Source organism: Manihot esculenta, chromosome 6, assembly GCF_001659605.2.
Source record: "Manihot esculenta cultivar AM560-2 chromosome 6, M.esculenta_v8, whole genome shotgun sequence".
Classification (NCBI taxonomy): Eukaryota; Viridiplantae; Streptophyta; class Magnoliopsida; order Malpighiales; family Euphorbiaceae; genus Manihot; species Manihot esculenta.
Genome location: NC_035166.2, coordinates 1,612,034 through 1,623,750, shown reverse-complemented (window position 1 = coordinate 1,623,750; position 11,717 = coordinate 1,612,034). Strand labels below are relative to the sequence as shown.

Genomic DNA, 11,717 nt, shown 5'->3' with positions numbered 1-11,717 from the left:
TGTAGGTGCTGGTGGTGGTGGAGGTACAGCATCCCCCGGAGTGGGGTTTGCTGGATTTGGATAGTATGGTGGAGGTGGGTACACTGGATACTGTGGATATGGTGGGTAGTATGGTGGGTATGGCATCTGTGTGGAATAAGGGTTAAAACTAGGGTAATCCGATGTACCTCCCATCGAATACCCGGGATTTTGGGTGTAGGGCGGATAGTGAGGTGACTGAACAAATCCCGAGGCCTGAGTGCCTCCTTGGGATTCCCCCATACCCTCTTCTGACATACTGACGCCCAAACTGCCATCCCTCCTTTGATCAACATCCATCTGATCCCCCATATCTTCTGACATACCTCCCTGCACTGTTCCTCTGACTGATCTGCTTCTTCCCAGATCTAAAGACCTTCTAGGGTCTCTCACTGCTCGGTCCCTGTTGGACCTACTTGACATTGCCCTAGGCAATGTTGAAGGACGGGCATCAATGCCCTCGTCCTGAGGTGGTATTCCAGTCAATCGTGCAGATCGACGGGTTCCTCTCATCCTGTTTTCTGAGAAACAGTAAACATCACATAAACATTAGCATTAAATGGTTCATGTCGGCAAGCATGAACCTCACAGCTACATTACACACATAGCATATCATCATGGCATATCATACAATCATAGCAAGACAGGACTCTACATCCTATCCTAGTGGACATGATTTTTGCCTATTGTGCTTGACCTTCTATAACATCTATGAGCCCGACACTCTAGGTCCGACCATATGAACCTAGTGCTCTGATACCACTCTGTAACGCCCCGAAAATCCGGACCGCTACCGGCGCTAGGATTCAGGTCGGCTTAAGGCCGCCGGAACCCGTAGCAAGCCTACATACATCCTGTTTACCTGTTTAATCCCATACATGATCAACAAACATACATAAGAATTAAAAACTTTTCTTTTTTCTTCATTCACCAAACTCAACCTGTGCATGCACTATATTCATCATATACATAGACATTAATCCCTCTGTGGGATTTCATCAAAGCCTCAATGGGCAATATATCTCCTGTGTTGAGTTGGTTCATATATACATCATAAAATAAGATCATGTACATACCAAGGGATTAACATATACTATGGTCAAGCACAACTCTATCCTCAATAACATAATTACATAAACATAACTGTTCAAAACTTTACACTACATTCTTATCATTTGTCATGTCCACATATTCTAGCTATTACATACATATGACTTTTCTCTTCTTTTCTTCTCTATCAATCCCGTACCTGCAAACCTGGGGTTAGGGGAGAGGGGTGAGCTAAAAGCCCAGTGAGCAGAAACTAAAAACATTATATTAAAATTCATGTTTTCATGAAATGCATCATATCACAGACAATTCACATCAAGGGTGAACCTGTCACCAATTAGTCCCAACATAGTCTCGTGCCAGGCCGTAGCATGGGGTCCTGGTCTTCCTGTCATAACATACATAAAGTCTCGTGCCAGGCCGTAGCATAGGGTCCTGGTCTTCCTGTCATATCATATATAAAGCCTCGTGCCAGGCCGTAGCATGGGGTCCTGGTCTTCCTGTCATAACATACATAAAGTCTCGTGCCAGGCCGTAGCATGGGGTCCTGGTCTTCCTGTCATAACATACATATAGTCTCGTGGACTAATTGGATCATACAGCATTCACCCACAACCACAAAATAAAATGCAATGCGACATATTCGTGAACTAATGCAATCAGCCTATTACATGTCATCATGATGCATGAAACATGCTCAAAACATTTAATTGCTTGCTTTAGAACATTAAGCTTGTTTCCACTCACCTCTGGCTAGCTCTGACCAGACACTGAAGCAGCTCACTCACTGCTGGGGTCCTCGGTTCCTCGGGTCCGAACCTACACAGGTGGACTCCAATGAGGGACCAAACATATATAAACATAACTCTAATATATCCCCCAAAAACCCCCTAAAACATCATGAAAACATCACAGAAAATATGCATGAAATGGCTGAACAGGGCACCTTCGGCGGCACCTTCGGCGGCCGAAAGTCCTGGACAGAGACGAAGCTCAGCTAGGTTTGGCGGCACCTTCGGCGGCCGAAAGTGCCAGACAGAGACGAAAGTCTCTCTTCGGGGGCACCTTCGGCAGCCGAAAGCTGCCTTCACAAGAGGGGTTCGGCGGCCGAAACTCCCTTCGGCTGCCGAACCTGGTTTCTGCCAAACGGCAGAAACTTGGTTCAAATGAACCTCCTGCCTCCCAAAACCATAGATCATGCATATTTCTCAACCAAAACACACATACAAGTTCCTAGGGGTCTCAAACATGCATATACCCCATCTACAACACTTCATTCACACACAATCAAGCTACATTGTTCATAAAGTCATCAAAAACCCATAGGTTCAACATAAACCCTAACATGCATTCTACCCATAGATCTTACTTAAAACTTGTTTAAAACATAAAAAGGGTTCAAGATCGACCCTTACCTCTTGAAGAAACGAGAGGAAAGCGATCCTAGCTTGGAGATGGAGAGATTAAGCTCTTTGAACCTCCAAGCACTCAAAACTTGCTCAAAGCTCACAATTCTTCAAAACAAAGTTATAAACTTGTTAAAACCATGAAAGATTTAGAGGAAACACTCGAGATCGAGGGAGGAACGGTGGAGACTCACCTTGGCCGACAATGGGAGAGAAAAAAGCTCGCCCGTGCGGACCAAAGGGACCCTTTTATAGTGGCTGGCCAGGCCACGTTCGGGGGCCGAATGTGCCTCCGCATCCATGCAATGTTCGGCGGCCGAACATAAGGTTCGGCGGCCGAACCTGCACTTCCCTCACTTAGACTTTCGGGGGCCTAACGTGCCTCCCAAAGTCCATGCATGTTCGGCGGCCGAAAGTGAGTTTCGGCGGCCGAACCTGAGTTTTTCCTTAAAGAATTTTCATGCAAAAATTTATTTAAAATCATACTTAAAACATTAAAATACATGAAAACATTTTATAAAAACATGCTTTTACCCTTCTAGAGGTATCCGACACCCAAATTCCACCGGACGGTAGGAATTCCGATACCGGAGTCTAGCCGGGTATTACACCTGGACTGGCCATTACACCAATTTGATGTGAAGATCGCCTTTCTTCACGATGACCTTGAAGAATACATGGACATTCCAGCAGGATTCATTGGCTCAGTTGGATCTGTATGCAAGCTCAAAAAGGCTTTTTATGGCTTAAAACAATCACCAAGATCCTAGTTCGGACGATTTAGCTCAGCCATGAAAAAATATGGGTTCAAACATAGCAATGTTGATCATACATTATTCCTAAAACATTAAAGAGGGACGTTGACAGCCTTAATAATTTATGTTGATGATAAGATAATCACAGGAAATGACAAAGAGGAAATTAGAAACTTGCAGGAGCACTTGGCAACAGAGTTCGAAATGAAGAATTTGGGAGGTCTCAAATATTTTCTAGGTTTAGAAGTAAGTCGATCTAGCCAAGGTATTTTTCTCTCTCAACGGAAGTACATTCTTGATTTGTTAGCAGAAACTAGAATGCTTGAATGTAAACCAGTTGACACCCCTAAACTTCAAAACCATGGATTGAGAGAACATCCTCATCAAATTCTTACAAATAGAGAAAGGTATCTATTTATCTCATACAAGGCCAAATATTGTGTATGCTATAAATCTAGTCAGTCAATTCAAGCATAACCCTGGTGAAAATCACATGAGTGCAGTAACTCCAATCTCGCAATATTTAAAGGCATCTCCAGGAAAATAACTCATGTTCAGAAAACACAATCACCTAAATATATCGTGCTATATAGATGCCGACTAGACTAGGAGTATTACAGGCAGAAAATCTACATCAGGATATTTTATTTTTGTTCGAGGCAATCTAGTCACTTGGAGGAGCAAGAAGAACAAGGTTGTTTCTTTATCTAGTATGGAGGCTGAATTTAGAGGTATGGCAAAGTGATTATATAAACTATTGTGGCTAAAAAAACTACTAACAGAAATTTGTTATTCACCCAACTCAACTATTAACATGTTTTGTGATAACAAATCAGCCATGGAAATTGCACAAAAAATCTTATCCAACATGATCGCACAAAGCACGTAGATCAACATTTTATCAAAGAAAATCTTCAAGCGAGAATAATACATTTCTCATTTATAAGATCAAACATCCTAATTCTCTTGACAAATTGGGTATTGGAGATATCTATGCACCAATTTGAGGGAAGCGTTGACTTGCTTTGATCATAAGATATGATTAAGGGGAGTGTTTATTTGTGATCAAAAGCGTTGGATAGATGAAAGCATGGAGACAAGAACAAATGCCACAAGACGAGTAACTGCCAGGCAAGCTACAAGGCAGGAATCCGCTAAGCACGTTTCCTAATAAATAGGCCAGAAGGTGGAAAGCCACCAGGCATATGACTGGGTGTTAGTCCTGATAAACAGAAGTTTCAATGCCACAAGGCGGGAATCCGCCAGACACGTGACCGGGTGTTATTCTCGATAACTAGAAGTTTCAAGGCCACAAAGCGGAATCTGCCAGGCGAGAATAATACGTTTCTCATTTATAAGATCAAACATCCTAATTCTCTTGATAAATTGGGTATTGGATATATCTATGCACCAATTTGAGGGGAGCGTTGACTTGCTTTGATCATAAGATATGATTAAGGGGAGTGTTTATTTGTGATCAGAAGCATTGGATGGATGAAAGCATGGAGAGAAGAACAAAGGCCACAAGACGAGTAACTGCCAGGCAAGCTACAAGGCAGGAATCTGCTAAGCACGTTTCCTGATAAATAGGCTAGAAGGTGGAAAGCCGCCAGACATATGACTGGGTGTTAGTCCCGATAAATAAAAGTTTTAAGACCACAAGGAGGCAAGGCGGGTATCCACTAGGTACATGACCGAGTGTTAGTCCAGATAAATAAAATTTTCAAGGCCGCTAGACGAAAATCCACTAAGCACATAACGGGGTATTAGTCCCAATAAATAAAAGTTTCAAGGCCATAGGCGGGAATTCGCCAGGCACATGACGAGTGTTAGTTCCGATAAACAAAAATTTCAATGGCACAAGGCAGGAATCTGCAGACACATGACCAGGTATTAGTCCTAATAAACAAAAGTTTCTAATGCATTTCATGCCAGGCCATAAGGAGGGTATCTGTCAAGCCCCTAATCTGGACGTTAGTCACGCTAAACAAGACATTTTATGCTACGGCTACGAGGCAGGTATTTGCCGAGCCAGACAATTGTATGTTAACCCATTTTCTAAGGCATTTTATACCACAACCACAAGACGGGTATCCGCCAGGCCATGCAACCTGTCGTTAATCTCGTTTTTAAGGCATTTTATGCTACAGCAACAAGACGGATATTCGCCGGGCAATGCAACCGGGTGTTAATCCCATTTTTCAAGGTATTTTATGTCACGACAAGGTAGATATCTGTCAAGCCATGCAACCGAGTGTAATTCCATTTTTTAATGCATTTTATTGCATATCCACAAGGCAAGTATCCATTAGATCACACAACTGGGTGTTAACCCCATTTTCTAAAGGTATTTTATGCTATGGTCACTAGGTGGGTGTCTGCTAGGTCACGCAACTGGGTTTTAATCTTGTTTTCTGAGGCATTTTATGCCACAGTCACAAAGCTGGTATCCGCTAGCCCATGCGACCAGGTGTTAAACCTATTTTCTAAGGTATTTTATGCTACGGACACAAGGTGGGTATCTGCCAGGTCATAACCGGGTGTTAACCCCATTTTCTAAAGGCATTTTATGACATGGCCACAATGCAGGTATCCGCCAAGTCACACAACTAGGTATTAGTCCTATATAAAAATTTATAAGGCAGTACTGATCCTAATATACTTGGCGAGAAATAAGGTAATCATCATTTATGACCAGACGAAGCAATGCGAGCATGAAGAGCCAATCCAGATATGCCACGTGTCCAAGATTTTGAAGACAATTGTAACTTTTGAATCTGAAGAATCAAAAACCACCGGAGGACCTCTGATGTGACATAACAATTGCCCAAAATAAGCTATAAGTTGTCACTATAAGACAGTGCCACGTGGAAATGGTCTAACAAGCCGATACGCAGTTCCACCCATGAAAAGAAAAACCCACACTATAGCACCCGGTTCTTCATCAAGACTTGCACTCTCCTGAAGTGGTCGAGTGCTCACATAAAGTTACTGATAGTGGATACAACGCCAACAGATTCTCATTATACTTATAATTACGGAATCCTCTATCAATTAGTCGAAACCAACCAAATTTTCAGAAAATGTGATAATTAACTCTATTTTCTTACGGTATAAAAGTTAATGATCGCTGAGATAAAAATACACAATTCTTACATAACTACTCATAACTACTCTTAAATTCTAAGTAATTTATTACATTCACCCTTTTTTTAATTTACTTACTTGAACGTCGGAATACCTGCCGTAGGCGTCAATCACTTAACTTTCTCTTTTTTATATATTAATCAGTCGCAGTACAGTTTCGTTTCAGTTACATCAATATGTAATATTTTGTATAATATGATTTGTAATAAATATTTATAATATATTTAATATTACATATAATAAATATAAGATATATTTAATTTTAATATAAAATTTAAATTAAAAAATTATATACTTATTAATAATATAAAATTTTAAAAGCTATATTATAATTTGTTATTAACCTTTCTAAATTCAATTTAGTTTTATTAAATATAATTGTAGTGAATTGGAAAATTTTGATTTTATCATTAAGATTTAATCTGTTGAATATAAATATAAATTATAATAAATGTTTAGTTTTTTTTTTTCAATATTTTTATTTTATTATATTAAAAACAAAATAATAATAAAATTTCAAATCGGCACCCATATTTTGTTTGCTTCTACATTTTCAGATTTTTTTATGGTGGGATGTTTGGTATACGTCTATGTCAAAAACTCGCAGCAATAATCAATCCTGTGGCGGAAACTTCTAAGCTTTCAATTCCTTTGTCCGGTGCGGATCCACCCATTACTAAGCTGAAACCATGAAACTAACGAAGACAAAGGGAAAAAAATTTATTGGGAGAAAAAAATTAACACAAATTTATTTAGCTTTTTAATTATAATTTAAAGGTAAATTTAAACCAAAAAATTAAATTTAATATTTTTAAAACTGTTATACATTCTTTTTTAATCATGAAATCAACAATTCTCCAATATCCGTTATACCTAACACATTCTTGAACATGCATAAATAAGAAGAGTGGAGGTTGTAATGCTTTAGTTTGTTTATTTAGAAATGGATAGCAATTCCCTTCGTTATCCAGCTGATGATCAGAATCATCAGGCTCAGACCCAGCCAATCCCCAGACACAGAGTTGATCATGATCATTAATTATTACAAAAAAGCTAACAAATGGACTTCTAGTAATGGCATCAATTGTTATAACAGTCACCTTCCAGATTGCTGTTGCACCACCAGGCGGCTTCTGGCAAGACACTGAATCATCCCCCAGCTCCAGCTCCAGCTCCAGCTCCAACGCAACTGCTGTTGGCCATGTTGCTGGGATCAGTATCCTCTATGATGAAGTTCCTAATATTTATGAGATATTAATCACTGTTAACAGTCAAGCCTTTTTAGCATCTGTAAGTCTCATAATCCTTTTGATTTTTCCAAGTAATGGTAGGCTGAAATTGAAATCTGTTGGGTTTTTGGCCTTGTATTTAGTCGTCATGCTTGTGATTTTATATTTCCTTGTAGTGGCCTGTTCGACAAAGGGTGAAATCTTTAAGAGTCATTGCCTGCTGGTGTCCTCTTATGTTTGGGTTTTTATTCTTCTCCCATTGCTTCTCATTTCTAAATAGTGAAGCAAGAGGACACTGATAAAATTTTATCTGGATTTATCTATTATGAATTTATAAAAAAAAATATTTATTTAAATTTTTCGATATAAAAATTATGTAAAATCTACTCGTTTATCTTGTGAATTTTACATAATTTGTTTAATGTAATTATGAGATATTCATATGAATGGTTAGGTGGTTGGATTCAAATCCGAATTGAATTGAGTAAACTGAAAAATTAAAATTTTAATATTTATAAAAATCAAATCGATTTTTATTAGAAATCGAATCGAATTGGTCTGATTCAGTTCGATTTGATTTAATCAGTTTAAATTTTTAATAAATTTTTTATTTTTTACACTTTATTTTTAATATTTTAAAATTTAATTAAAATATTTTAATTTTAATATAATTTAATTTCTCTATATTATTAAAAATAATATATTATTACTACTAATCAATTCGGTTTGATTTTTTTATTTTTTCTAAATTAAATTGAAATAACTAAAATTTTAAAATTAAAAATTAAACCAAATCGAAATGAATAAAAAATCAAACTGAATTTTCAAATTAATTCAGTACAGTTAATTATTTTAATTTGAACCAAATAGTATTTACTCGGAATACAACCATATTTATACACTTTTGAATTAAAAGAAGAACACTTTTCCACCTAATATAAGATTTGATAATAGGGTTTATGATGACCTAGACTTATATATAAGTTTTTTTTTAAAAAAAAATCTATTTAATTCATATATTGTAAAAAAAAAATTATATTAATTAGTTGCTTAATTTTAAAAAATACATTAAAATATTTTTAATATTTTAAAAAGTCTATTAATAAATATTTTTATTAATTATATCTGTTAAATATTATTAAAAAATTTAATTTAATAAATTTTTATAAAATTAAAAAATTAATTAATAATTTTTTTAAATTAAATAGATTAAATAATAAAATATTTTTTTTGAAATAACAAGAAAACTTCATTAATTCAAAGAGAACAAAGAAACAATATGAGGAGGAGGGATATCAATCCAAACTCATTGATCTGACTCAGAATGAGCCGATATTGCTAGAACATGAGCGACATCATTCGCAGATCTATGAACAAAAACACACTTTGCTTTCTCATAACTAGATAGAAGCAGTTTACAATCTTGAACCAAAAAGCCAAAAGACGATAAATCATCTAACAAAACACAATTAACTGACATCACAAGTACCTGAGCATCCAATTCGAAAAAAACTCGATCCCATCCACACTCTTTAATCCAGCTCAATGCTTCCCGGAATGCTATAGCTTCAGCACACTTTGCATCCATCTGGCTATAAAAAGAGCCTGCTCTAGCAGCCACAAAACTCCCATCATCCTTCCGGATTACACAACCGAAACCTACCGAACCTCGTTGCAAGCTTAAAGAGGCGTCAATATTCGCCTTGATCCAACCGTGTGGCGGAGGAGACCAGATCGGGCGAACCGGGTCGACAATGGTGCTTACTGAGGACACAACCCGGGCTGCTTTCCATTGCTGCAAAAAATTCAGAGCCATGCAAAACACACCACTCGCAGTCTGACCCTGGCCCTTCCATACAACATTGTTCCTATTTTGCCACAAAGCCCATAAGATCATTAGCATAAGGGAGGCATTTTCCACAGAAGTAGAAGAGAAGGCTAAAGAAAACCACTCATTTAAAGAAGATGCAGAAGGCGCAGGCCAACCCAACGGCGAGCTTAACCAGCAGCTGCGGGCAAAAAGGCACTGAATCAGAATATGCAAGACATTCTCAGGGGCTACATGACACAACGGGCATGAAGGATCAACTGGGACTCTCTTGGACTGAAGTGACGAGAGGCAAGGGACAACATTAACTAGAGCCCGCCAGCAGAAATTGAGCACTTTTGGGGGAACTTTAGCTTTCCAGAACCTTTTCCATATCTCGCTCCCTTCCCTATGTTGAAAGCCATCAACCAGGAACCTATATGCACTCTTAATCGAATAGTGACCTTTGGACTCGAATTTCCAGCACCATGTATCAGAACACGATGAAAGACTAAGAGGGATGTTCAAAATACAACTTCTATCTCTTTCGTTGAACATCTGTGCAATTAAACTCTCGTTCCATCTGTGGTTAATTATGAGATCTGAAACAACAACTCTAGCACAGTTCAAAGGAGGGGTTGTGGAAACTAGGGACTCAGGCAGCTCTCTCAACCAGGGTTGCCCCCAGACTGAAACTGACTGACCATTCCCAATCCTCCAGTAAGCCCCAGCTCGAATCAGACCCCGAGTTTCCCATATGTTGTGCCACAAAAAACTAGGGTTACTTCCCAAAGGAGCTTCAAAGAAAGATTGTGTCGAAAAATAGCGGGCCTTAAGGACACGAGCCACTAAGGACTGAGGCCTGTTGATAATGTGTCAGCCCTGCTTCCCAAGCATGGCCAAGTTAAACTTATGAAGAATTTTGAAACCTAGCCCGCCATCAGATTTGTGCTTTGCCATTGCCAACCCAGCCAATGAATACCCCGATTTTGATCCGCCCCCTTACTCCACCAATATCTGCTTGAGACAGTGCCCGATGCTTCTAAGAATTCAGCCTTTTCCACAATCTATCCTTAACAAAACTGAACACTTCCCTCTTATTATTCCCAACATGAGAAGGAAGGCCTAAATAATTTCCAAAATCTGGTTTCTCCTCAACCTGAAGTACTGAGCATACAAAGTCCCGAAGAGCCACAGGAGTGTACCTACTAAAGGAGATAGATGATTTCTGAAGGTTTATCACCTGTCCAGATGCATTTTCATACATGTGAAGGATACGCTTGAGTTCCAAAGCCTCCTGAACACTTGCTATCATGCAGGATCCAATAACGAACAGTGGAGATACAAGAGAACAGCAAAGCAACCCATTGTTGCGCAAAACCCAGCCGAAGAAGCATATCCCGAATGATTAATAATTAAAATTAATAGAAAAATTAATTAATAAATTTTTTAAAATGTAAAAAATATTATAATATATTTTTCATAATTAAAAAGTTAATTAATAAATTTTTCATAATTAAAAATTAAATGATAAAAATTTTTTTCCCTCTTTTTCTATTTAAATCTAGGCACAAAGCCCTTTGAGCAATTGTGAACCATGGTCAACTACACCGAACTTGTACATTACAACCAACAAAGAGGTCCATTTTCGCATCACGTTAACGTTCTGTTGAGAGCTTAATATAGAAGAAAAAGGGCCGAATAAATTTTTTAAGCTCTTCGATTAACTAAATTTTAAATTAATATAATATTATTCTTTTAATAATAAAATATATTTTATAATAAAATTTTATTTTTATAATTTTAAAAATTATTTATTATTTTATACATTTTTAATGTTTATATTAATTAAATTACTAAATTTTTTATATTTTAAATTATAAAAAATAATATTCTATTATATTATCATTATTTATTTAGACTTTAAGTAAAATAGCTTGAATTTCATTGGCTAAAAAAATTAAATTGAACTGACTTAATTTGTATATATAATATTTTAAAAGAATGCAATAATAGTTAATTTTAATTTATTTTAGTTCAGTATTGAAGCTATACATAACTCACCTGTAAAATTAATTTCGATATCTACTCCCCTTAGTCCTGCTGAAAAAATATAATAATTTTTCTGTTTTTTTTTAAATGAGATTTGGAGAGTAAAATCTAAAATTTCTCAAATTTATTGAAATACACTTACTATCAGGTTAAGTCTGTGAGTGTAATAATACTCCAACTTTATTTAAAATTAAAATTTATTAGATAAAAACATTGAATATTTATTATTTTTCACATTTATATTTTAATTTTT

At 37.0% G+C, this 11,717-nt stretch overlaps 1 protein-coding gene across 1 annotated transcript; it reads right to left on the bottom strand.

Annotated features, from left to right (window-relative positions):
• Positions 1–6,969: 6,969 nt before the first annotated feature.
• Positions 6,970–9,970, bottom strand: LOC122723815. The gene is made up of 3 exons (XM_043957461.1): positions 9,269–9,970; positions 7,250–7,599; positions 6,970–7,057 (listed from the first exon to the last, which is right to left on the bottom strand). Exons 1-3 carry the CDS (start codon positions 9,968–9,970, stop codon positions 6,970–6,972), a joined length of 1,140 nt encoding a protein of 379 aa, XP_043813396.1.
• Positions 9,971–11,717: the final 1,747 nt, after the last annotated feature.